Source organism: Geotrypetes seraphini, chromosome 8, assembly GCF_902459505.1.
Source record: "Geotrypetes seraphini chromosome 8, aGeoSer1.1, whole genome shotgun sequence".
In the NCBI taxonomy this organism is placed as follows: domain Eukaryota; kingdom Metazoa; phylum Chordata; class Amphibia; order Gymnophiona; family Dermophiidae; genus Geotrypetes; species Geotrypetes seraphini.
In genome coordinates this window covers 178,012,657-178,038,523 of record NC_047091.1, presented here as the reverse complement: position 1 = coordinate 178,038,523, position 25,867 = coordinate 178,012,657, and the positions used below count along the sequence as shown (strand labels likewise).

Here is a 25,867-nt window from a genome sequence, read left to right as displayed (position 1 = left end):
TCAGGCCTTTATCTGTCGTCATCTACTATGTTACTATGTCACAGAGTCAAACTTCTGAACTTCCTTAGCACAGCTAAAGTGAAAATACAGCAATTTAAACTTTTCAATCTATAATTACAATGCCTCGGACTTTTTCACTAGATCTCTCATCTGAGTTCCCAAATTTTAATATATAATCACTTAGTTTTAATTTATTCACAAACTCAGTTTTCATATCATCTGTGACACCGATCACACCTGTAAATTTCAGGAACTCTTCAACATAGGACACACTTCTCCCTGGTTAAATGGTTATTATGGTGGTACAGTGCAGTGTGGGAGTGTGTGGTGCAGTTGTTAGAGCTACAGCCCCAGCACCCTGGGGTTGTGGGTTCAAATTCTGCACTTTTCCTTGTGACCCTGGGCAAGTCACTTAATCCCCCAGTGCCCTAGGTACATTAGATAGTGTGAGCCCACCGAGACAGATAGGGAAAAATGCTTGAGTACCTGAATAATCTGTAATCCATATAGAATTGTGGGATATATGGAATCTAAATAATGAAATAAATAAATAATCCCAATTTTTACCTGCCAAATACAGAGTGGGAGTTTTTCACACAGAAACATGTTCATCTCCGAGCCTCGGTCTGCATGATCATTGTTGCCGATTTAAAATCCTGAGGGCCCAATGAAAGTCACCAAATTCAGAGTCTCCAAGTCCTGCCTGTGAAAAAAGGAAGACCCCCCAGAGAGAATGAGGGAAATGGAGAGATACGCCACGGCACAATTACTACAAATAATTTGATAGGAAGTGTAAAGAAAGGTATTACAGCTCCCCCTCCTGATTCGCAGTTTCCCCAATTGTGAATTCGGTTATTCGCGATTTTTTGCGTCGGATTTTTTGCCTAGTTTTTAAAGGCTCCCAGATCTCCCCAGACCTTACCTGGTGGTCTAGCGGTGATGTAGAGCAGGAGCGATCTTCCTATGCTCCTGCTCCGTGGCATCTCGAGACTACAACGGGCATTCACAGCAGCCAGTTTGATGACGGCTCTGCACGGGGCAGGAGTGTAGGAAGATCGCTCCTGCCCCGCGTCACGGCTATAATCTACAGGATGCTATGGAGCAAGACCTGCGTACTTTAGAAAGATGGTCCTTGATCTGGCAGCTGGGCTTCAACGCCAAGAAATGTAAGGTCATGCATCTCGGTAACGGAAATCCTTGCAGAACCTACACCCTGAATGGAGAAACTTTAACCAGGACTACGGAAGAACGAGACTTAGGAGTAATCATCAGTGCTGACATGAAAGCAGCCACTCAAGTGGAGAAGGCTTCATCTAAAGCACGGCAGATGATAGGTTGTATCAAGAGAAGCTTCGTCAACAGGAAACCTGAAGTCATAATGCCATTGTACAGAGCCATGGTGAGACCTCATCTGGAATACTGTGTGCAATTCTGGAGGCCACATTACCGTAAGGATGTGCTCAGAATTGAATCGGTTCAGCGGATGGCCACCAGGTTGGTCTCGGGGCTAAAGGGTCTCCCGTACGAAGAAAGACTGAGCAAATTGCAGCTCTACAATCTCGAAGAGCATAGGGAGAGGGGAGACATGATTGAGACATTTAAGTACATCACGGGACGGGTCGAGGTGGAAGATGATATCTTTCTTCTCAAGGGACCCTCGATCACAAGAGGACATCCGCTCAAACTCAAGGGAGGGAAGTTTCGTGGAGACGCCAGGAAATACTTCTTCACGGAGAGAGTGATTGAGCATTGGAACAAGCTTCCAGTACAGGTGGTCGAGGCACGCAGCATCCCAGACTTCAAGAACAAATGGGATACCTATGTGGGATCCCTACGAGGTCATGCCAAGGGATAGGGTCACTAGGACTTGAACGAGCGGGTCAGTAGAGTGACAGTATAATTACAATTGTACTTTAGGGGGTCAGTAGACTTAAGAGGGTGGGTAAATGGTGTGGGCAGACTTGATGGGCTATAGCCCTTATCTGCCATCAACTTTCTATGTTTCAACACCACTAGACCACCAGATAAGGTTGGGGACACAGGAGGGAGGCGGGGGTGGGTCAGAGCCAGCTCTGCAAATATTGAGGGTCAGCTGTATTTATTTTTAAAATTCTGGTTTAATATTAACTTTTTTGAGCTCTGCAGACAGTAATACCTAAAGTTTAATGTAGTATAAAGAAATAAAACAAAAAAACAAAGGAAATAAGGTGATAACTTTGTTATTGGACTAACTCAATGCATTTATTGATGAGCTTTCGAAGGTAACTCTTCTTCCAGATCAGAAAAAAACAAATGTTGATAAATAGTAAATAAAAGGAAAACATGAAAGCATTTCAGGGATAGGAAGAGGGAGGGCTGGGTGGGCAGGAGACAGAGAGGTACCAAAATAACTTATTTTGATTTCAAAGGTTTTACATTCTTGGATTGCTTTAAAGTTCCCTTTTAGTATTCTCACCATAAAATAATTGGTGCAGTGGTCAGTTTTTCCAAAATTTAATGAAACCAGTATGTACGTATGGGAAGGGAGCACGGACATTTATTTAACATTATGACAGTGCAACAGGCAGTAGCAAAGTAAGGACTAAAAATGGACCCCGGCCAGAAAAGTTAAGATGCCTGGCCCCCATGGTAGTGGGGTGGGGGGTGGGGTTTGGAGGATGATAAACTCTTTCAAAGCTGCAATAAACAAACAACACAAAAAAAAACAAATATTTCAGACCTATATAGAAATGCAAGAAGTCAGAGAAAAGATTTTGTTCTACGTTAATACCCTTCAAGTATTTGAACGTCTGAATCATATCTCCCCTGTCCCTCCTTTCCTCTAGGGCAGGGGTGTCAAAGTCCCTCCTCGAGGGCCAGAATCCAGTCGGGTTTTCAGGATCTCCCCAATGAATATGCCTGAGATCTATTTGCATGCACTGCTTTCAATACATATTCATTGGGGAAATCCTGAAAACCCGACTGGATTGTGGCCCTTGAGGACCGACTTTGACACCTGTGCTCTAGGGTATACATATTCAGGGCTTCCAGTCTCTCCTCATACGTCTTCTGGCGCAAGCCTCCTATCATTTTCGTCGCCCTCCTCTGGACCGCCTCAAGTCTTCTTACGTCTTTCGCCAGATACGGTCTCCAAAACTGAACACAATACTCCAAGTGGGGCCTCACCAATGACCTGTACAGGGGCATCAACACCTTCTTCCTTCTACTGACTACGCCTCTCTTTATACAGCCCAGCATCCTTCTGGCAGCAGCCACTGCCTTGTCACACTGTTTTTTCGCCTTTAGATCTTCGGACACTATCACCCCAAGGTCCCTCTCCCTGTCCGTGCATATCAGCTTCTCTCCTCCCAGCATATACGGTTCCTTCCGATTATAAATCCTCAAATTCATTACTCTGCATTTCTTTGCATTGAATTTTAGTTGCCAGGCATTAGACCATTCCTCTAACTTTTGCAGATCCTTTTTCATATTTGTCTTTGAACCATCTTTCTCCATGCCTATGATCCATCATTCCTATCCCTACCCTTTCCTCATGTTCAGCACCTACTCAGTGCCCTATCCCTCCCTTCTGTCCAGCATTTCTTCTCTGTCCCTCTCCCTTCAATTATCCAGCTTGTCACTTATCTGACTACCACAGGCCCATTGTCTCTTTCTCTCTCTCTCCTCCAGACTGGCATCACTCTCCCCCTTCACCAGAGTCCAGTCTCTTTCTCTTCCCTCCACTCACTAACTTCAGTCCAGCATCATTTCTTACCTTTTCTTCCCCAAGTTTCTTTATCTCTTCCTTCTACCTCAACCCCCCTTCTTCACCATGCAGATGCCAGCATCTTTTCCCCTTCCCTAACAGGTCTGGTATCCCTCTCTTAATTTGCACCCCTCCACAAGGCCAGCATCCAGAGGAAGGCAATGAAAATTGTAAGGGGTTGAACCAAAAGAAGTATGAGAAGAGACTGGAAGACCAAAACATGTATACTCTAGAGGAGAGGAGGGACAGGAGAGATATGATACATTTAAATACTTGCAATGTATTAATATAGAACCAAATCTTTTCCAGAGAAAGGAAAATGGTCAAACTAGAGGGCATAACTTGAGGCTGCGGGAAGAAAGACTTAGGAGTAATGTTAGGAAATTCTTTTTCATGGAAAGGGTGGTGGATGCCTGGAATGCCCTCCCGAAGGAAGTGGTGGAGAGGAAAATGGTGTTGGAATTCAAAAAAAGTGTGGGATAAACACTGAGGATCTCTAATTAGAAAACAAATGGTATAAATTAAAGAGCTAAGGCTGGTACTGGACAGACTTGTACGGTTTGTGTCCCATATAAGGGATGGGCTGGGAAGGGCATCAATGGGAACTCCACTAACTTGGAACGTGAGGACGTTACTGGCCAGATTTTACAGTAGATATCCTGCAAACAACAGGATGGTTGGATAGGCTGGAGTAAGCTTGGATGGCAACTTCAGAAGTGGAATCTAGGACAATACCAGATGGACTTTACAGGCTACGGCCCAGAAATATCAAAGAAGAGACAAGTTGATTTAATCATGTATTTTTAATGAGAATAACTAATGGGCAGACTGGATGGACCATTCAGGTCTTTATCTGCAGTTTACTATGTTATATTACTATCTCTATCCTTCCTCTGCTACCACTCCCAAAGATGCTAACATTTATTCCCCTCTACCCCCCCCCAACAGGTCCTGGTACCTCTCTAAATCCCCCTCTCTTCCTCTGGAGCCCTCAAAATCTGCAAAGTGCAGCCAGTAGAGGCAGCAAGGCAAACAGCCTGCCTCTGGCCAGCACTCCCAGGACCCTTCCAATGCTGTGTCTGCTGCCTCTCTGATATTATTTCCCATTGCTGGCACATGGCAGTGGAAAGGCCCTGGCAGTGCCACTTGGGGGCAGTTTACCTTGCTGGACACTGCAGATTTGGAAAGCTGGGGGGGGGGATAGCAAACACTGGACCTCAGATCTATGAGGGGGTAGAGAGAGAGGGAAGAAATGCAGGCACCTGTGAGGAGACTGGAGGTACAACAGTTGGCAGCCAATAACATTGAGCAGCCTTGGGCATCTTGTTGAGCTTGCTCAATGGTAGCAAGATCTAGATCTGACATATAGAGAAACCCAGGAGCCTATAACCCAGAAATCAGTTCCAGATCTCCAAAGGGAGTTACAGTCCAGGTCTGCAGCCTCAATTTCAAGGGAGGAGGGAAGAAAGGAAAAACACCTGGAGTCCCACGAAAGGCCATTCCAGTCCTCCAACCACATACAAGGGCAGGACTTAGGGGAGACATCTACTGCCCTATAAAAAAGGGAGCTGAAACAGAGTAGAGTCTTCCTGCTTAGGAGGCTGACCCAGCAGGAGCTGAACCAGAGACTGCTGATTACAGACCTACTTAAGGTACAGAACTGCTGTTTTGCTTTTAAGGAGCATACTGAACTGTTGCCTGCCTGCAGGCTAATGTAGCTTAAGAGCAAAGCTAGGAGGGTGGTGGCAGGAGGATGATAAGCCTGACCTCACATATGTGATGGATTATTGCAGTGGATGGATTAAAAGAGGACTGCCTATATGAACAGATCTTGGGACAAACGTTTTGGACTATACTAACCTTCTGAACTGAATTAAGAGAGGGAGACTTGTGATCTCAGGAGCCTCTCATGAGGAATTTTGTCAAAAGCTTTCTGAAAATCTAGATACATCATCACAAGGCTCACCTTTATCCAGCTTCAAAAAAAGACAAGCAAATTGGTGAGGCAAGACCTCCCTTGGTTGAACCCATGCTGACTGTATCCCATTATATCATGTTTGTCTACATGTTCCACAAACAGAGATTAGGTTCTTACCTTGATAATATCTTTTCCAGTAGACAGGGATGATATGCTAAACCATTAATCATCGCATTACTTATAAAATTTTACTATTAACATTCAAAACTCTTGATACTAATGAACCTCAATTCATTAGTAAAGTACTTATCCCATATAGTGCCTCACGTTCTCTTTGGTCAACTAACCAAAAACTTCTACTAATTCCCTCCTTGAAAATTATTGGAACCCGTCGACAAGATATGTTTTCAGTATCAGCACCACAACTCTGGAATTCTTTACCTCTACAATTAAGAGATGAAAGTAACCTAAGCTATTTTAAAAAGAACTTAAAAAGCTTTTTATTTAAGGATGCTTTTAGCTTATAAATTGCTTTTCTAGCCCTTCTTCCTTCCCTTGCTTTCTTCCATAACTTTCTCCCTCTTTATATTTGTCTTTCTTTTTCCCACTGTATTACTCTATCAGTTCGCCAGTTATACTCATTGAATTTTAAATTATATTTATTGTGTAAATTATGTCTGGTTTTTTTTTTGGTTTTCTGTTCGTTGTTTTTGTTTTCATACTATGTTTAACTATATGTTACTTTTATATATTGTAACTCGCTTAGAAAAAATTTTAATTAAGCGATTAATCAAATATAAATAAAACTTGAAACTTGATCTGTGCTCGCAAGCATATCACAGAAGATATCAATCACAGCTTTTCAACTCCTCCTCCTCCATGGTCTCTGATACCCCCCTTCAGTTTGTACAAAGCTGGTGACAGCCCCAAAGAAGAAGACAGGAGGGATATGGGGAATTCCCCGAAAACAGAAGTTTGATCTGCTCAGATGAAGTTATATGAGGAAACTGTAATACTACTACTACTTATCACTTATATAGCACTGAAAGGCATACGCAGAGCTTTACATTTTGACATTTATGGATGTCTCTGCTCAGAAGAGCTTACAATCTAACTTAGACAGACAGACACTCCCAAAGAGGTGGGCTTTTAACTGGGCCTTGAACACTGCCAGAGATGGAGCCCGTAATAGGGATTCGGGCAGCTTGTTCCAAGCACACAGTGCAGCAAGGCAGAAGGGACAGAGTCTGAAGTTGGCAGTTGAAGAGAAGGGCACAGATAGGAGGGACTTACCAGCTGAGCGGAGCTCACAGGGGAGAGGGAGATCCATAGGGGGAAATAAGGGAAGATAGATAGTGAGGGGCAGCTGAGTGACTGCATTTGTAGGTCAGTAAGAGGAGTTTGAATTATATTCAGAAACGGGAAGTTAATGAAGTGAATTTAGGAGAGGATTACCATGAGTATAGCAGCTCTCCCGGAATATGAGTTGTGCAACCGAATTCTGGACGGACTGGAGGGGAGCGAGATGGCTAAGCGGAAGGCCTAAGAGTAGTGAGTTGCAGTAGTCTAAGGGCGAGGTGATGAGGGTTTGGATAAGTGTTTTGGTTGTGTGCTCAGAGAGAAAGGGTCAGATTTTGGTAATATTATAGAGTATGAAGCAGCAGGTTTTTGCAATATGTTGTGGGCAGTGAAGGAGAGAGAGGAGTCAAAGATGACCCCAAGATTGCAAGCAGACAAAAAAAGGAAGGATTAGAAAGTTGTCCACAGAGACAGAGAAAAAGGGAAGCAGAGAGATGGGTTTAGGCGGTAAGATGAGCAGCTCTGTTTTAGCCATATTCAATTTTAGATGGCGGTGAGTCATCCAGGTGGCAATGTCAGACAGGAAGGATGAGACTCTGGTCTGGGTTTCAGTAGAGATATTTGGTGCAGAGAGGTAGATCTGGGAGTCATCAGCATAGAGGTGATACTGAAAGCCTTGGGAGGAGATAAGTGCACCAAGTGAGGAAGTGTAGATTCAGAAAAAGAGTGGTCCCAGGACAGAGCCTTGAGGTACACCAATTGATAGTGGAAATGCTGTGGAGGAGAAACCACCATTGCATACACTGAAAGTACGATGGAAGAGAAAGGAAGAAAACCAGGAGAGGGCAGAACCCTGGAATCCCAACAAGGACAGCATATCAAGGAAAAGGCGATGATCAACAGTATCAAAGGCGGCAGACATTTATTTATAAAAAAAAAAAATTTTCTCTCACAACATCCTGCAAGTCTGAGCGAGTTACAAAAGAACACTCAATTTAAAACACATAATTTCACACTGGACAACCATCCAGTAAACAAACAAAAACACTCAAACAATAACTTAACAACCAGCTTCAATGAATTACATCTATGAATTAAACAGTAGATCAATCTCATCCTTCCAATTTACATGATTATATTGCATGTTGTCTCCTGGAAGAGGAGACAACATGCAATATAATCAAGTTTGCAGATGATACAAAACTATGTCGGGTGGTTGGCTCTCAAAGGGACTGCGAGGATCTTCAGAAGGATCTGAACCAGCTGGAAAAGTGGGCGATAAAGTGGCAGATGAATTTTAACGCAGACAAATGCAAGGTAATGCATCTGGGAAAGAAAAACAAAGAACATGAATATAGGATATTGGGTGTGACATTAGCCAAATGCGAACAAGAAAGGGATTTGGGGGTACTGAAAGACAGAACCCTAAAACCATCGGCTCAATGTGCGGCGGCGGCGAGGAAAGCAAACAGGATGTTGGGCATGATTAAGAAGGGGATCACGAGTAGATCGGAAGACGTCATAATGCCACTTTACAGAGCAATGGTCAGACCACACTTAGAATACTGTGTCCAACACTGGTTTCCATACCTTAAGAAGGATATAACTCTGCTGGAGAATGTGCAGAGGCGAGCCACGAAACTTGTCAGAGGTATGGAGAATTTGAGCTACAAAGAATGCCTCAGAAAACTGGGACTGTTCACCCTTGAAAAGAGGAGATTTGATAGAGACTTTTAAAATATTAAAAGGATTTGATAAAATTGACCAGGAAACAGCATTACTTACATATTCAGATGTTACATGGACAAGAGGTCATAGCCTGAAACTGAGCGGCAGCAGGTTCAGGACAAATGTCGGGAAGTTCTGTTTCACACAACGAGTGGTGGGTGCTTGGAATGCGCAAGTTGGATTCACACCTTCTTGCAAATCACATTGGGGGATACGGGAAATCTGGGTCTCCAATAAGGAGCACCTAACTGGGCCTCCGCATGTGCGGATCGCCGGACTAGATGGACCTACGTCTGATCTGGCGAAGGCGTTTCTTATGTTCTTACATGAGTAATATCGCTCAAACAACACTGTTTTAATCCATTTCTTAAAATTCAGTAAGGATGAAGCTCCCTTTACTTCAATCGGCAATGTGTTCCACAACTGCAATCATTGAGCTATGAATTCGAGTCAGTTTCATTTACTTTAACGAGGGAACCTCCAAACAAAGCTGCTCATCAGAGCGTAATCTTGAAGTTGACATATTGGTTGAAGAAATTGCTTAGCATTACTGGCTTCTTCGTATGCCACAGCTTATAAATCAAGCAAAGCACTTCAAACTCTATTCGAACTGATACAGGTAACCAGTGGAGTGACTAAAAAGGGTGTAATGTTATCAAATTTTGACGCCCCCACTATTAATCGAGCCATGGCATTCTGTACCAATTGCAATGCCCGAATCATATACTTGGTAGGCCAAAGTAAAGAGCATTGCAATAATCAAGAGTTGGGATTAATATTGCACTTATAACTGTACAAAAGTCCCCTGCAGACAAAAAAACTCTTAGGGCTCCTTTTACGAAGCCGCATTAGCGGCTTAAGCGTGCACGACTTTTAATCACACGCTAACCCCTGTGCTAGCCGAAAAACTACCGCCTGCTCAAGAGGCTAGCACGTCCGTCAGTTTAGCACGCGCTATTATGTGCGATAAACTGCTAACGCGGCTTCGTAAAAGGAGCCCTTAGTTTTCAAAGCAGCTGAAATTTGAAAAAACGATTTAGATAATACTGCTCTTATCTGCGGCTTAAAAGACAGAGTAGAGTCCAAAATAACACCCAAGTATTTACATTCGTCAGACACCAATATCACAGCACCCCACATAGAAACATAGAAATAGATGGCAGATAAGGGCCACGGCCCATCTAGTCTGCCCACCCCAATGACCCTCCCCTACCTTTCTCTGTGAATAGATCCCACGTGTCTATCCCATTTGGCCTTAAAATCAGGCACGCTGCTGGCCTCAATAACCTGAAGTGGAAGACTATTCCTACGATCAACCACTCTTTCAGTGAAAAAGAATTTCCTGGTGTCCCTGTGCAGTTTCCCGCCCCTGATTTTCCACGGATGCCCCCTTGTTGCCGCGGGACCCTTGAAAAAGAAGATATCTTCTTCCACCTTGATGCGGCCCGTGAGATACTTGAATGTCTCGATCATGTCACCCCTCTCTCTGCGTTCCTCAAGTGAGTACAGCTGCAACTTATCCAGCCGTTCCTCGTACGGGAGATCCTTGAGTCCCGAGACCATTCGGGTGGCCATTCTCTGGACTGACTCCAGTCTCAGCACATCCTTACGGTAATGCGGCCTCCAGAATTGCACACAGTATTCCAGGTGGGGCCTCACCATGGATCTATACAATGGCATAATGACTTCAGGCTTACGGCTGACGAAACTCCTGCGTATGCAACCTATGATTTGCCTTGCCTTGGATGAAGCTTGCTCCACTTGATTGGCAGTCTTCATGTTCTCACTGACAATCACCCCTAAGTCTCGTTCTGCTTCAGTTCTTGTTAGGATCTCGCCATTAAGGGTGTAAGTCTTGCATGGATTATGGCTGCCCAGGTGCATGACTTTGCATTTTTTGGCATTGAAGCTGAGTTGCAAGGACCTAGACCAGCGCTCCAGTAGGAGTAGGTCGTGCATCATGTTGTCGGACATTGAATTTATGTCTGTTGTGCTTTTGCCCACTACATTGCTTAGTTTGGCGTCATCGGCGAATAATGTTATTTTACCTCGCAGCCCTTCTGCCAAGTCTCTTATAAAGATGTTGAATAGGATCGGGCCCAGGACCGAGCCCTGCGGCACTCCACTGATTACCTCCGTCATTTCGGAGGGGGTGCCATTCACCACTACCCTCTGAAGCTTACCTCCAAGCCAGTTCCCAACCTATTTTGTCAATGTGTCGCCCAATCCTATAGAACTCATCTTGCTCAGCAACCTGTGGTGTGGTACGCTATCGAATGCTTTACTGAAGTCCAGGTATACGATGTCCAGGGACTCCCCAACATCCAGCTTCCTCGTCACCCAGTCAAAGAAGCTGATCAGGTTGGATTGGCAGGATCTCCCCTTAGTAAATCCATGTTGACGGGGATCCCTTAGATTCTCCTCGTTCAGGATCGTATCCAATTGGCGTTTGATTAGAGTTTCCATTAGTTTGCACACTATTGATGCGAGACTCACCGGTCTGTAGTTTGCTGTCTCCATCTTGGAGCCTTTCTTGTGGAGTGGAATGACGTTAGCCGTCTTCCAGTCCAACGGGACGTTACCTGTACTAAGGGAGAGATTGAAGAGCGCAGATAGCGGTTCCGCCAAGACATCACACAACTCCCTGAGCACCCTGGGGTGTAGGTTGTCAGGCCCCATTGCCTTGTTAACCTTAAGCTTTGACAGCTCGCAGTAGACACCGCTGGGTGTAAACTCGAAATAATTAAACGGGTCATCTGCGTCAACCCTTGTCTGTAGCTGAGGGCCGAGTCCTGGAATACTGGCCCCATTCTGAATGATTTGCCCCTTTCTCAACACAAAACATTCTTCCAGTCAGAAAAAAAATAAACCACTGTAGCCCTGTACCTCCGATACCCAATTCCCGCAATCTCTGCAACATGATCTGATGGACAACTGTATTAAATGCTGCAGATATAGCTAAGAAAATCATAAAGAATGATTCCCCTCTGATCAAGCCCTCTGCAGATCGTATCCAGATCAAGGTCAACAGCAGTACTGTGGAGTGCTTTGGTCGAAACCCAAATTGACCATCATCCAAAACCTCAAACTTCTCTAAGAACTCCTGTAGTTGGAAAAGCACTGTCGTTTCAAGGACCCTTACAAGAAATGCTAATAAGGAAATATCGAGAAGGATGAAGACTAGAGGCCTTTCATTCTGGCCAAGAACATGTCATTGGAAACTTTAGTAAGGGCAGATTCCATGGAATGCAGAGGGTGAAAGCCTGATTGAAGTGGATCCAGAATATCATGGGATTAGAGGAAGTCCAAGCAATGGCAGTGAACAGCACATTCAAGTAACTTGGATAAGAAGGGGAGGAGGGAGTTTGGGGGCGCTAGTTGGAGGGACACATGGGGTCCAGTGAGGGTTTCTTGAGGAGGGGTGCGATAACGGCATGTTTAACGGCAGCAGGGATAGTTGCAGTGAAGAGCGATAGGTTGAGGATGTGACAGATAGGAGGGATGACAGAGGGCGAGATAGCCCCAAGTAGGTGAGTGGGAATTGGATCGGAGGTGCAGGTAGTGGGTTTGGTGGATGAGAGAAGATGTATGGTTTCCTCCTCAGTGATCTCTGAGAAAGAGGAGAGGGTGGCAGGTGTTGATGGGAGGTTAGTAGATGGGACACATTAACAAGCCTCTGAGAGGAACAATAAATTCAATAAAATACAGGTCAAGCAACAAATATAAACAGTCTGAACATTTATGAAGCTCAACTGTTCCTTCCTTGTAATCTTATATATAAACTCTTCCTAATCCAATAGTCTAAGTGAAATCTTAGATATGGATCTGACCATTAAGCTTGAGTCAGAAAGCAGGTGAATCAGATAAATTGCTGGGCGGGGGTTTCAGCATACCATCCCTATCTACTAGAAAAGATATTATCCTCATGTCTGGGTGCCATGGAAAAGACGGTGGATTGAGCCAGGACCCCCATTCATAAAAGAACACTGGGAGGATGGGATTTGTGGAGGGTCTATCTTTAGTTCTCGAAGGATTTGGTAATGATCTCAGCAACGCAGAGGACTTAAAGAGTCAGTGAACAGAGAGATCCTCTCCCTGGTCTATGGCCGATATCGCCTTCTGGTCCTCCATATGAAAGGCTGCTTCTCCCACAAAGGAAGCCTCACTTTGGGACAATAAAGGGATTAAATCTGACCCCTCTATTCCTGTCCGATGGACCATCAGAGTCCAGAATAGCCTCTGCTCTCAGGGAAGAAATGCTCTGAGTATTAGAGAGGCCTGAGTGCTGGGCCACTCACCAGTGAACGTGAGCAGCAGAGTTCTGCCTTGTGCATAAGCCTGCTAGAGAAGATCAAAGAATTTTAGGGTAAAAGCCTGAGAAGGCAACTCTCCTTGTCCCTTAGGGTGCAGCAAATGCTTTTCCTTGGGCGGCGAAGCATCTACGCCCTTACGTTGTGCAGGGACACTGTCCCAGGGCTCCAGAAGGTGTTTCATTCCATCCCACAGTACCATCCACCTTTCTCAAGCCCTAGAGACCTGTGGAGGGGCTAGGCCTGAAGCTCCCGCCCCTCCATCCCGTGCTGTTTGGCATGTGGGATAGGGGCTCTCATCAGCTGTTCATCCAGCGCAAATAAGGCATGATTTAGAAACATAGAAATAGACGACAGATAAGGGCCACGGCCCATCTAGTCTGCCCACCTTAATGACCCTCCCCTACCTTTCTCTGTGAAGAGATTTAGGGGTATATGGGTCTGAGGACTCCATCCCTATCAGTTTTGAGGCAAAATGAAGTTTGAGAACTTAGAAAAAAAAATTGGGAAATCCAAGATGGCCGCTGTGGCAGGGTTTTGGTGCTGTAATATGGACACCGGTTAGAGAATCATGGTGGTTAGGCAGGCTTAGGTGTCTGTCCAGGAGGACAGACATGATTCTATATAGTACACCTGTGTGCGATTCTCTAAAACTGCTTCTGAGACTGGGCGTCCTATATAGAATCCAGCTTATGTCCAGAAGTTTTAAGAGCTTTTAATTTGGGGAAGGACTTTAAGTGCTTGTTTTTTATTGTGTTTTTTTTCCTGAATGTTTTGTATTTGGAGTTTTGGTCTTTTGTACACCATTATGGACGGTTTGGGATATGTGCATTGTATAAATAAACAATTTGGATTTGTTTGATAATTAGAGGCGTTTTCCAGCGGCAATTGTTTGGCTACTTTGACACAAGTTGGGCTGAAAATTTTTTTGCGATCTGGCTACTCTTGCTGGAAGGAGAGGATATGCTGTGCGCTTTGTATAGTTTGCTGATGTGACTTTTAGAGTTACCATATGGTTCAGAAAAGGACAGATTGAGACATCCGGCTTTCACTTCCACTGAAAGCAACGGCAAGTTAAAAACCGGGATGTCTCAATCCAGCTTTCCTTTTTCTGGCGCCATATGGTAATCCCTTCGCCCTTGAATCCCAGTTCCCCATGGGAAAAAATGGTCTTGCATCATTAAAATATAGACAAAAAGCCGTTAGAGTATTCAGGTAATAACCGGTTTTAAATCCCCACGCGGTTACAATCTGTTGTGGTCTGTTTTCATACACAGATTTTCACTAGCACCAGAATTCTTCATCGTGTCTATTTTTATTGTATTTTAATTATTTATTTTAGTTTTCATTAGGACGATATTCTTCTTCTTCAAATACTTATCTCTTTGGGAAGCATAGCAGGGATCTTCATCCAGCATAGGCTATGTTTTGCCAGGGGGCTTTATCAAAGTATTTTCCTCTAGCAATAAAAAGAGATATCAGTAAATATAAATAAATAAATATAGCTCAGCGTATCGGGAAGGGGTTAAAACGCGGACCCTCATGGCCCTCGTGGATCCTAAAACCGCACGTCCTTAAAAATCTGAGGTCCGTGCCACTTGTAGTTAGTTTCTGGCTCTGACAGACCTCGGTGACAATTTAGCGCTGACGGATCCCGTCCTCAAGCATAGGGAGGGAAAAGTATTAGGATCCGTCAGCGCTAAAATGTCACCGAGGTCTGTCCCGAGCCAGAGACTACAAGTGGCGCAGCTACTTGCTGGCAATAATTGAACTGTTTACAGAGCCGGACGGTTGGGCCGGGTCCCCGCCACTGGTATCTTTTGCAGGAGAGAATTTCTGCAAAGTTTATTCAGGGGAATGGTTTTTAGTCTCTGGCTCTGACAGACCCTCGGTGACAATTTAGCTCTGCGAATCCGTTCTCAAGCATAGGGAGGAAAAGTATTAGGATCCGTCCAGCGCTAAATTGTCATCGAGGTCTGTCAGAGACAGAAACTAAGTACAAGTGGCACGGACCTCTAGATTTTTAAGGACGTTGCGGTTTTAGATCCACGAGGGCCATGAGGTCCGCGTTTTACCCCTTCCCGGATACGGCCTGAGCTTTATTTATTTATTTATATTTACTGATATCTCTCTTTTATGCTAGAGGAAATACTTTGATAAAGCCCCCTGGGCAAACATAGCCTATGCTGGATGAAGATCCCCTGCTATGCTTCCCCAAAGAGATGAGTATTTTGAGAAGAAGAATATCGTCCTAATGAAAAACTAAAATAAATAATTAAAATAGACCGATGAAGACTCTGGTGCTAGTGAATCTGTGTGTGAAAAACCTTAGTCAAAAATAGATTCGGACTGTGTGCCTGATATATTTGGGGGGGGGAGGGGGGGGGCCCTTTCCTCCCTCTCGAAACCATCTTCCCCGCTAACGGCGCTTTTCTGGCCTGTCACGTCCGAGGCTGACTCTCGCTGGCGGCGCCCGTTTCTCTCTCTCTCCCGGTCCCGCCCTCGTCCGCGCCTACCTTTTCAAACGCACTTTTCCCGCGCAGCGTCGCCGTTGCGTTTGGCCCACGCGGCCGAGCGTCTGACTTTCGCTAGTCCCGCCCTGCGGAAACCGGATGTGACGTCGAAGGGGGGAAGGGGCGGGGCTTAACAAAGGCACGCCATGGAATCGGCGACTGAGCTGGAGGGAAAGGGCGCGGGGACGAAACAGAGAGATGCATGCTAGGATGGATGGGGTGGGTGGGGCGGAGAGCTATTGGGCATAGAAAATATATTAACCTATTGAGAGGGGGGGTATCTGCTGAATAGAGGGGGGGGGCAAATGGTTGGGTTGGGGATGGGGTGGATAGCGAGATGAAAAGGATTGTATGTGTTCTGCATCCTAACATGGGGGGGGGGAATATTGGACTGGGAGGAGAGAAGTGCATAGGGAGACCAACGAAAAAGGGTGCAGGGAAGATGCTGTATATAGAAAAGATGTTAGTTCATCCCCTTTGCCTTTTGTACCAGTTTAGAACGTATATAATTTGTATTAGACCGTATATAATGTGTATCAATGTTTTGTTTTTGTCTCTTTTTTAAAAAAATGTTATAGCATTGAATATGATATTGCGTAGATAACAAATCTTAATAAAACTTGAAACTTGATGTTCTAAATATGTATGTATGTATGTAATTTTGTAACTGCAAAGTTATTTTCACTAATAATAAAACCCTAAGTGTTCTTACGCATTCCTAACTGCGTGATCCATAGCTCCGTGGCTTCGCATGCGCAGTGAGGTCCAATGGTCTGCAGCCCTTCCCACTTCCCGCAGCATTTCCCTCCCCTCCACTTCCCTGTGCAGTACGCGGGGCCGGTTCTGTACGTCAGGAGCCATGCGGTGCTCAGGGCTTTCCTCTTCGTGGGCTTGCTGTTCCTCGCATCGGAGGTGGAGCGGCTTGCAGGGCTACTGGCGCAGCAGGGGAATCCCCCATTTTTGCAAGGTCGGATCCGGTGCTTCCGTCTTAGCCCCGTGCGCGTCATCAGCCTGGAGGAACCGTTTGGGCGGGGATCCTGTGCACGATTCCAAGGTCGGATGCGTGGGAGTTTAGGGGTAGGGGTGAGAAGCGGGCATAGGGCCTCGGTTGGGGAGGGTCTGGTCTCTGATCCGGCAGTAGTCGGGTCGCTAATGCTGGCCGCCGTGCCATCTGTGCATGAGCCCGCCAGTCCTGCCTCCTTTCTCTGCAGTTTGTATCTCCCGACGGTACTGTCGGTTGGCTCGGCTCAGCTGGTTCCTCTAGACAGGGGCTTTGGGTTTTCATTCCCCCCCCCCCCCCCAGCGAATCCCTTGCGGTATGAATAGCGTGGGCCCTATGCAGCAGGAGCTGAAAGCAGCGCTGGAGGGGTGGGGAACGCTTACAGGGATCCTGTCCCCGGTGCAGGGGAGCGGCCGGTGCAGGAGGGCTGCAGACCATCGGACCTCACTACGCATGCAAAGCCACGGAAGCTACAGATCACGCCGTTAGGGGTGCGCATGTGCACTTAGGGTTTTATTATTAGTGATGAAAATAATAGAGGGTTTTTTTTTTTTTTTTTGATGAAGTGAGCAGGAGCAAGTGAATTTTCTCCCAAGTAAGACCTGATGTTGGGTACCAAATAGCTTATATTCTGAGGCTTTTTTTTCTTTTTTTACCATATATCAATTAATTTAGAAGCAGTATATAAGAACAATTTAGCAAAGCACATAAAGAATTCACTGCTAGGTGTATTCAATGTGGATAAGAAATTGTTAAAGTGTTTTTAAAGTAGACAAATTTTTTAAAACAGTAGAAGGAAACAAGTAGTGGCCACCGAACCTTGGGATTTAAATACCTTGGGGATTATCTGATTTTATATGTTGGGGAGTGACATATGAATATGGAGGAGATGCTGAAAAACAGGAGGTGGGAGAGATGGAGGCGAGATGCTGGATATCTTGGAAAGATATGGAGATAAATCTAATGGGCATGCATAGGGCTTGCAAATAGACCACTATGAGGTACCAGTGAGAGTAGAAGGAGGATGGGCAGCTAGCAGGAGCCAACTTTTAAGAAAACATTTTGTTCAACACAAACTTACCCCTCCAAGGCACAAGGAATTTGATCATATATTGCAGTTGCTCAAATATTACTAAGCTGGCACCTGTTTTTCAGGGGTCACAAAACTCAATGAAGAGGGTGAGAGAATGAAGGAATGAAGGTAAAATCCAAACGGGTGGCTATAAATGCAGAGAAAAGAAAGGAACCCATTAAAATAAAGCAGTGTACAGCTAGAGAAGGTAAAAAGGAGAGAAAAGAAATGGAAACCTACCAGAAAAATAATCTTAGGAGTCCAACAGAAATAATAATAAAACAGTGCCTCAGAAATAACGGTATATATCAGTAATATAACACTTTATAATATGACTGTCTATGTAAGCATTCATTCAAGATTGATTTGTATTAAAACAAGCCACCGGAATACTAACTTGATCCTCAGATGCACCACTCACGTTCAAACTATTTTCATCTACATTAAGCTTGATGTGCAAATCTTTCCTGGATCAATTTATTTTTTAAATAATTTAATACATTTTAACTTTAATAATGTGGGTTGATTTGAAACACAGAACCTTATGCTCAGTATATTTTCAGAAATCAAAAAATATGGAAGCGTTCCTGGATGACATCTTCTGGAGTGGCACGGGAAGAGCTGAAAGAATTTTTGGACTGGCTAAATGGTAGAGATCCAAATTTACAGTTTACCGTCATGTATAATAAAAAAATCTATTGACTTTTTGGCTTATTACATATCTCCTAACAGAAGACACTCAGATATGGACTGATTTTTATAGAAAACGGTGTCCTGCAATACATTTCACCAGTTACCACCCTTATAACTTAAAGTTCAACCTCCCCATCAGTCAATTTTTAAGAGCAAGAAGAATTTGCTCACTCAATGGAGAAGATCCAATTGACAGTAAATGAATTAGAACAATGCTTTTTTAAACTGGGGATATCCACGGAAAGTATCAGACAAGCCTATATCATATCTAAATATGCACAGAGGAATTTTCTTCTTGTAGGAACAGACTAGAGGAATGACACGGTGAGAAAATTCATCACGTTCCCGTCCGCGGATAACCGCGGGAATAATCCATGTCATTTTCTAGTGTCTATTTCACCTCAGTCTTCTACACCAGCTTTCTTCAAAGCAAGCTTGAGGGTCAGTGGTTGTGGCCATTCATATTCTGATTCTTCCTCTCTCCTTAAAGAATGACATGAAGATGGTTTCCGCGGTTATCGTAGGGACAGGAACGGTGATGAATTTTGTCACGTGTCTCATTCTCTAGAGCAGACCACTCAAATAGAATGTGATCAAATGACTTTTGTGTTCTTCGTATTCAGAAGCTGCCAAACAGTTGATGGCGTAGATTAAAAAATACTGGCACATAGTACAATATTATGAAGGTTTTGAGATATTGCCTAGGTTTGACTTTACCAAGGGTAAATCTCTGGGACAAATATTGATTCAACATAAACAGCAAATAACACAAAGAGATATATGCTCATAAAAAAATGTGGCCAATGCCAATGGTGTGAATCCACTTTAGAAGGAGAAGAAGGATGGATCATCTAACTAAATTAAGGATTAGAGCTAAAGATAACACCACATGCAAAACGGCAGGGGTTATATATATTCTGGTTTGCCCCTGTGGGTTGGTTTATGTTGGGCGCACTAAGAATCAGATACATGTAAGACTGAATGAACACAAGTCTCGCATCGTACAGCACTGGCTCCTAAAAAAGCATAAAATTACAGATATGTGGTGGCAAATAATAGATAGCATACAGGGGAGGGAAGTGGAAACATTGAAGAGTTATTAGGTTCAAACAATTTTTATTGATGCAAACAAAACACAATAGCAAGGCACCCCGAAAGGCGCACAATACAAAACAAATATGCATCATATAAATAGTATTTGTGTATGAGGCTTGAATGTTAAAATGTTTTATAGAAGACCATATACTTCAACACCGTTAGGGGTATGGTATAATATAAACCTCCCCTGCGTATCCTCTATATCACAAGTGCTTATATGCTGGATTTTCCAGGCCTTCAAGAGGTGCCACCAGAAGCTCAATACTCTGTCCCTCTTGGCTAAACCACCCACGTTAAGTTAAGCACTATATTTATAACTATTTAAAATTATGTATTGAAAACATAAAAATTTATTAAGATAAGCATAGTACATCTCGTATAAAATATACCAGTGTCCCAATGACGATTGGGGGCATAAAGCCAGTTGCTATGAAAGTATATTGAGCTTCTGGTGGCACCTCTGAGGGCCTGGAAAATCCAGCATATAAGCACTTGTGATATAGAGGATACGCAGGGGAGGTTTATATTATACCATACCCCTAACGGTGTCATATAAATAGTATAACATACAAGGACAAAACAAGAGGAATAGCAACCAAACTCCCCCCCCCCTCACACACCACTGAAAGCGTGCATGGGAAGGAGAGCAGAAAGACACCCTGAGGCCCTGGACTCTGATGAGCCCCGAGGAAGCCAAACCACTACCCCCCCCCCCCCACTGAATCCCCCATACCCTGTCCATAGCAAAATCCCAGAATCTACCCATATCCCTCAATCCCACCCCAAACCCCCCACCCACCCAAAGGTACTCCCCACCAATACTCGCCAGTACTCTCCCAGCACAACTATCTGGGCACCCACATTAGGACACCCATCTCAAGACCGCACTGCGGCCCTTTGGATGCAAATCTTGAAAATATGGCTCCCAAATATTCAGGAACAACAACTTACGCTTCCTGGCCCCTCCCGCATCTCGCGCCTCCCAGATGGCCAACTGATGCATTGAAGAGTTATTAATCTAGCTGTGTTTCCTTATAGGGACCCAGCCTTGAAAAAGCATTTATCGCGAAACATGGCGACACAAGCAGTCCCTTACAAAACTAAAGCTAAGTCTTTTTGACTAAATAATTTCTTAAGAGTAATGAAGATATTTAATAATTAAGTTAAAATGTATTAAATTATTTAAAAATAAATTGATCCAGGGAAAATTTTGCACATCAAGCTTAACGTAATGAAATAGTTTGAACTTGGAGTGGTGCATCTGAGGATCAAGTTAGCATTCCGGTGGCTTGTTTTTAATACAAATCAAGTCTGTGGGATCTCAGACAATAAAGGTAGACATTAATAATATAATTTAATACATTTTAAGGATTAGGAGGTGTCTGCTTTGGGAAATGAGAAAAAAGCAGCCAGAAGAACCAACTCGTGGCTGATAAGAAAATAATTTATTTCAGAGGCACATCTTGATTGATAAGGTTTGTTCTGTTACATAAACACAGGAGTCTGAATGTTAGGTGATCAGTCCATGCTTTCAAACTGCTTGCAGAAGGATGTCAAACAATCTTTCTAATCCTTCTCCTTTACTTGTGGAGTATAATGCTTTCTTGTTTTACCTTTTGCAAGCAAACAGATCTTATTCAAGAGGGCCACAAGATCGAGTTCCATCACCCCCTTTAGATCTGTTCATCAACTCACCAGTCAGAAAGTGGCCAAGTTCCAAGTGATGGTAAAAACGCTATTGGATATTCAGGAGACAGGCAGGTAGGCTCCTGTGAGAGCCCTGGGAGAACTCCTTCCATCCCCAGGAGTCTGGAGAGGATCCTCATTCCCATGCAGATTTTTACTCCACATCCGTTGCAGGGCCACATTTTGGATTTGTAGGTACTTGGAGGGCCTCAGAGAAAAATAGTTAATGTCTTATTAAAGAAATGACAATTTTGCATGAGGTAAAAACTCTTTATAGTCTATAAATCTTTCCTTTTGGCTGCTTGTGAGGCGTCCACATCGGGGCTCCGTTTGATCATGTCACCGATTAGTGAGAATAGCTGCCTACTGTCCCTGGATAACAACTGTTACGGTAAGTAACATTGCTATTTGGGCGAGCCATGAATTTAGTTTAGCCGCCTGAAAAGAGAAGGTTCTTTCGAAGAATCTTTTAAGATGACATGATTTTAGTGAGGGAAAAGCAAACAGATGTATTCTGCGGGAGCTCTTACTGTTGTAACTCAGATTGAAGTGAGGGTAAAGATAATCCGGTGACATGCCAAATACTGTTTTGTAGCAGAGGCATGAGAATTTAAATAGAACTCTGGATTCAAACGGCAGCCAGTGCAATTTGTAGTAGAAAGGGGTGATGTGTTCCCATTTCTTGAGACGGACGGCCTTATTTTGGACCAACCTCAACTTCCTGGAGATTTTCTTGAAGGTGCCTAGGTATATGATGTTACAATAATCCAGAACACTCAGAATAGAAGATTGTACCAACAGACGAAAAGAGGCGTCAAAGTATTTTTTTATGGTGTGGAGTTTCCAAAGCACCGAGATACTTTTCTTAAATACTAGGTCAGAGTGTTTCTCCAGTGTGAGATGCTTGTCTAAGGTGACTCCTAGTATTTTTAAGGATTGCTCAATACCATAATCCAGCCCATTCACATGTAACGTAGTTTCCTTGATTTTGTCATTTGGAGCTGCCAAGAAAAATTTAGTTTTTTCTGAATTTAACTTTAATCTAAACGCTGACATCCAAAGTTCAACCTGATGTAGAATAAATGATAGAAAATTTAGCAGCTCTGATGTAAAGCAGGTTAGCGGAATGACTATGGTGATGTCGTCCGCGTAGATAAAAAATTTGAGCTTTAGACTCTGCAAGCGGTTTCCTAGAGGCAAAATAGATGTTAAACAGGGTGGGGGACAAGGGGGAGCCCTGTGGGACCCCACAGGGGTTGACCCAACCGTAGAAGATAGTATCGTTCTTAAACACCTTATAGAATCTATTTCCCAGAAACCCATGGAACCAATTGAGAACATGGCCTGAGATTCCAATGGATATCAAACAGTCCAGCAGAGTAAAATGGTCAACCAAGTCAAATGCACTACTCAGATCAAGTTGCAATATCAGAGCACTTGATCCTCGGCTGAAAAGTAGGTGAAGGTAATCCAACAGAGAAGCTATGATTGTTTCGGTACTGTGACCTGACCGGAAGCCAGATTGGTTGTCATGTAAGATGTTGTGTTTCTCCAAATATGTAGTGAGTTCGGCATTTACCACCCCTTCTGCTATTTTGGCGATAGGTCTAAAGTTAGATGCAATGTTAGATGGTTCTTTTGCATTTTTTTAAATTGGTGTAATCATAATGTGACCTTGTTCCACTGGGAACTTCCCTGAGGATAGTAGAAAGTTTACCCAAGTCAACAGCTTGACCTTAAAATTGATTGGGGCAGATTTCATGACATAAGGACTCCCACCAAAAATTATAATTTAAGTTATCCCAACTTTTCATTATCATCTGCATGGCCACTCTTGTCATGATGAGGAACAATTTATTCTGATTTGCATTAATTGGTTTCTTGGGTAATAATATCGTTCCAAATAATATTATATGACAGTGACAATGGAACTTCCAATATCGTAATAATTTGACCCCAAATAGATTTCCAGAATTTGAGTATCAAGGGACAGTAATATAGCAAATGATCCAACGTCCTGCAAAGGATGGACAGTTCTAAAATCTAATAGATGCTGGCATTGTCGGCTTTTTTTTCTTTGAAATTTTATTAAGGAAAAATACATGACTTTGGGAAATATCAACAATACTATATTCCATCAGGTACAAACATTGGAGCTTATAACATCATTATTGCTGTGCAATGCAAATAATCCACTTCTCCTTCCCACAGGAACTTTCAGTGAATCATTCCCCCCAACCCACCCCCTCACTTAAAACAATGACAGGCCTTTGGCAATATTTCATTATAGCACTGCACGATAGCAACAATGCCATACTGCATTTTCAACACTAGCTGCTCTATGGCAATGAGCTCCTGCCTCCTGTGTATGGGCTAGCTCTGGAATGAAGACAATTCCAAGTAGCAGCTGTAAGAAAGAAGCACAGCGAAGCATATTTGCTGCTTCCCCTTCAACTCGTGGGAGAGATTTGCATTTTGGATGAATGCAGTCAACTAAATAGCAAGCCCATGGTCTCCTGCTAGAAGCTATTAGCACCCCGGCAATTGTACAAGCCTAAGAATGCAAGCACTAAGTAGGAGAAAGGAGACAAAACCTTTGGAACTTCTGTGGAGCACACCTAGTAACAAATAAGAATTGGAGGAAAGATTAGGCTCTTACCTCAGTAATCTTCTTTCTAGGAGACAGACACATTATTTCTAAACCTTTGGGTAGTCAATCCATTCCCTTGGGAATTCTTGTAGAGAACTTCATTAGCAGTTTTATGCTCCACCTCCCATCTCTCTGGGCTGTTCTCCATTTCCTCAGTTCATACCGAAGCAGATGGTCAGCACTGGAGAAGAAACAGAATAGGGAAGGATATGGACTCTCCCCAAGAAACATATATGTTAATGATATGAGCAGAACAGACAACCGATTAAACAAAGCTGAACTATTTGCAATTATAACAAGGTGAAAAACAAATCATCAACCGGATTGTAACCTCTACTAAGAGTGTGGGAGATTCATCAGATACCCCTCAGAATCTAAATAAGCAGGTCTTTAGCATTTTTCTAAAGGAAAGATAGGAGTTGGAGTTTGTTATCAGGACAGAAAAGGGTTTATTAGCACAGTGGTTAAAGTTAAAGCACCCTGTGGTTGAGGGTTCAAACCCATACTGCTCCCTTTGACCCTGGGAAGTCACTTAATCTAGAGAATGACATGGAGACAATTTTTTTTTTTTTTTTGGGGGGGGGGGGGGGTTGGCCAGGTACTAGTGACCTGGCTTGGCCACCGTGAGAACGGGCTACTGGATCATTGGTCTGATTCCTGATGGTTCCATGCTGCCCTTGTTAAGCATGTAAGCTTCAAAATATCATATTGATGAATTCAGGGGGAACTCCTGACCAAGACGTTCAGACAGCCCCTGTGGATGCTCATAAGCTCCTTTCTGGGGTTTTACAGAAGTGGTACAGCTACACTTCACCAGACTCAGACCTGGACTTTTTGCTTGGTCCTCGCACCATCTGAACACTAACACTCCCCTAGGGACTAGAGGAGGCTAAGCCAACGGCTCCTGCCCCCTTACACGCTGCATGGTATATGGATGATCCTCAAACAGCTATCTAGAATGTATCTTGGCCTGAGGAGTCCATCACATCTGTTTTTGATCAAAATCGAGGTGTTTTGAGGCAGATAGAGGCTTTTAGTTTCAAATCGGTAAATCCAAGATGTCACCATAGCAACAATTTTAGTACCAAAAACAGCCCGGGGAGCTACACTGGGGTCTAAAATTTAGTGATTTCGGGATTTCAGAGGTGGGGGACCCTGGCTCTAAACTCAAAACATACCCCCCCCATTTATAAAAGATCTCCCCCCCCCAATTCTGACTTTAAAGGTAGTCAAGCGTTACTCACTGAGCCATGCAATGTGCTGGGAGCTGTTTGCGATGAAGCTGCAGACAGCTTACAAGGAGAGCTTCAAAATGTAGATATAGGGTGAAAATATAGTATGTAAATTCTGTATACAGTGTATACAGGTGTTATCCAGGGACAGCAGGCAGATATTCTTAACGCATGGGTGACGTCACCGACGGAGCCCCGGTACGGACATTTTTCACTAGAAAGTTCTAGTTGGCCGCACCGCGCATGCGCGAGTGCCTTCCCGCCCGACGGAGGAGTGCGTGGTCCCCAGTTAAGATAAGCCAGCTAAGAAGCCAACCCGGGGAGGTGGGTGGGTCGTAAGAATATCTGCCTGCTGTCCCTGGATAACACCTGTTACGGTAAGTAACTGTGCTTTATCCCAGGACAAGCAGGCAGCATATTCTTAACGCATGGGTGACCTCCAAGCTAACAGAGAGGGAGGAGGGATGGTTGGCCATTAGGAAAATAAATTGTGTAACACAGATTGGCCGAAGTGCCCATCCCGTCTGGAGAAGGTATCCAGACAGTAGTGAGTAGTGAATGTGTGAACTGAGAACCAAGTGGCAGCCTTGCAGATTTCCTCGATGGGCGTGGAACGGAGGAAAGCCACAGAAGCAGCCATAGCTCTGACCCTGTGGGCCGTGACAGCACCTTCCAGTGAGAGACCGGCCCGAGCATAACAGAACTCAATGCAGGCAGCAAGCCAGTTGGAAAGCGTCCGTTTGGAGACAGGACGACCTAGACGGTTAGGGTCGAAGGACAAAAGGAGCTGAGGAGATGAGCGGTGAGCCCTGGTAAGGTCAAGGTAGTAAGCAAGGGCACGCTTACAGTCCAGCGTGTGCAACGCCTGTTCCCCAGACAGGCAACACAATGGACTGGTTGAGATGAAAGTCCGAGACCACCTT

The 25,867-nt window shown here is 44.0% G+C and overlaps 1 protein-coding gene across 1 annotated transcript in view; it reads right to left on the bottom strand.

The window, feature by feature from the left end:
- The window catches only part of GAL3ST1 (galactose-3-O-sulfotransferase 1), a 123,078-nt gene extending 107,499 nt beyond the window's left edge, over positions 1-15,579 (bottom strand). Inside the window, exons 1-2 of the mRNA XM_033953984.1 lie at positions 15,517-15,579; positions 568-703 (exon numbers count right to left, since the gene is read on the bottom strand). Coding sequence (XP_033809875.1) covers positions 568-612 — 45 coding nt within the window. The 5' untranslated portion in view covers positions 613-703; positions 15,517-15,579. The remainder of the gene's footprint in view (positions 1-567; positions 704-15,516) is intronic.
- Positions 15,580-25,867: the final 10,288 nt, after the last annotated feature.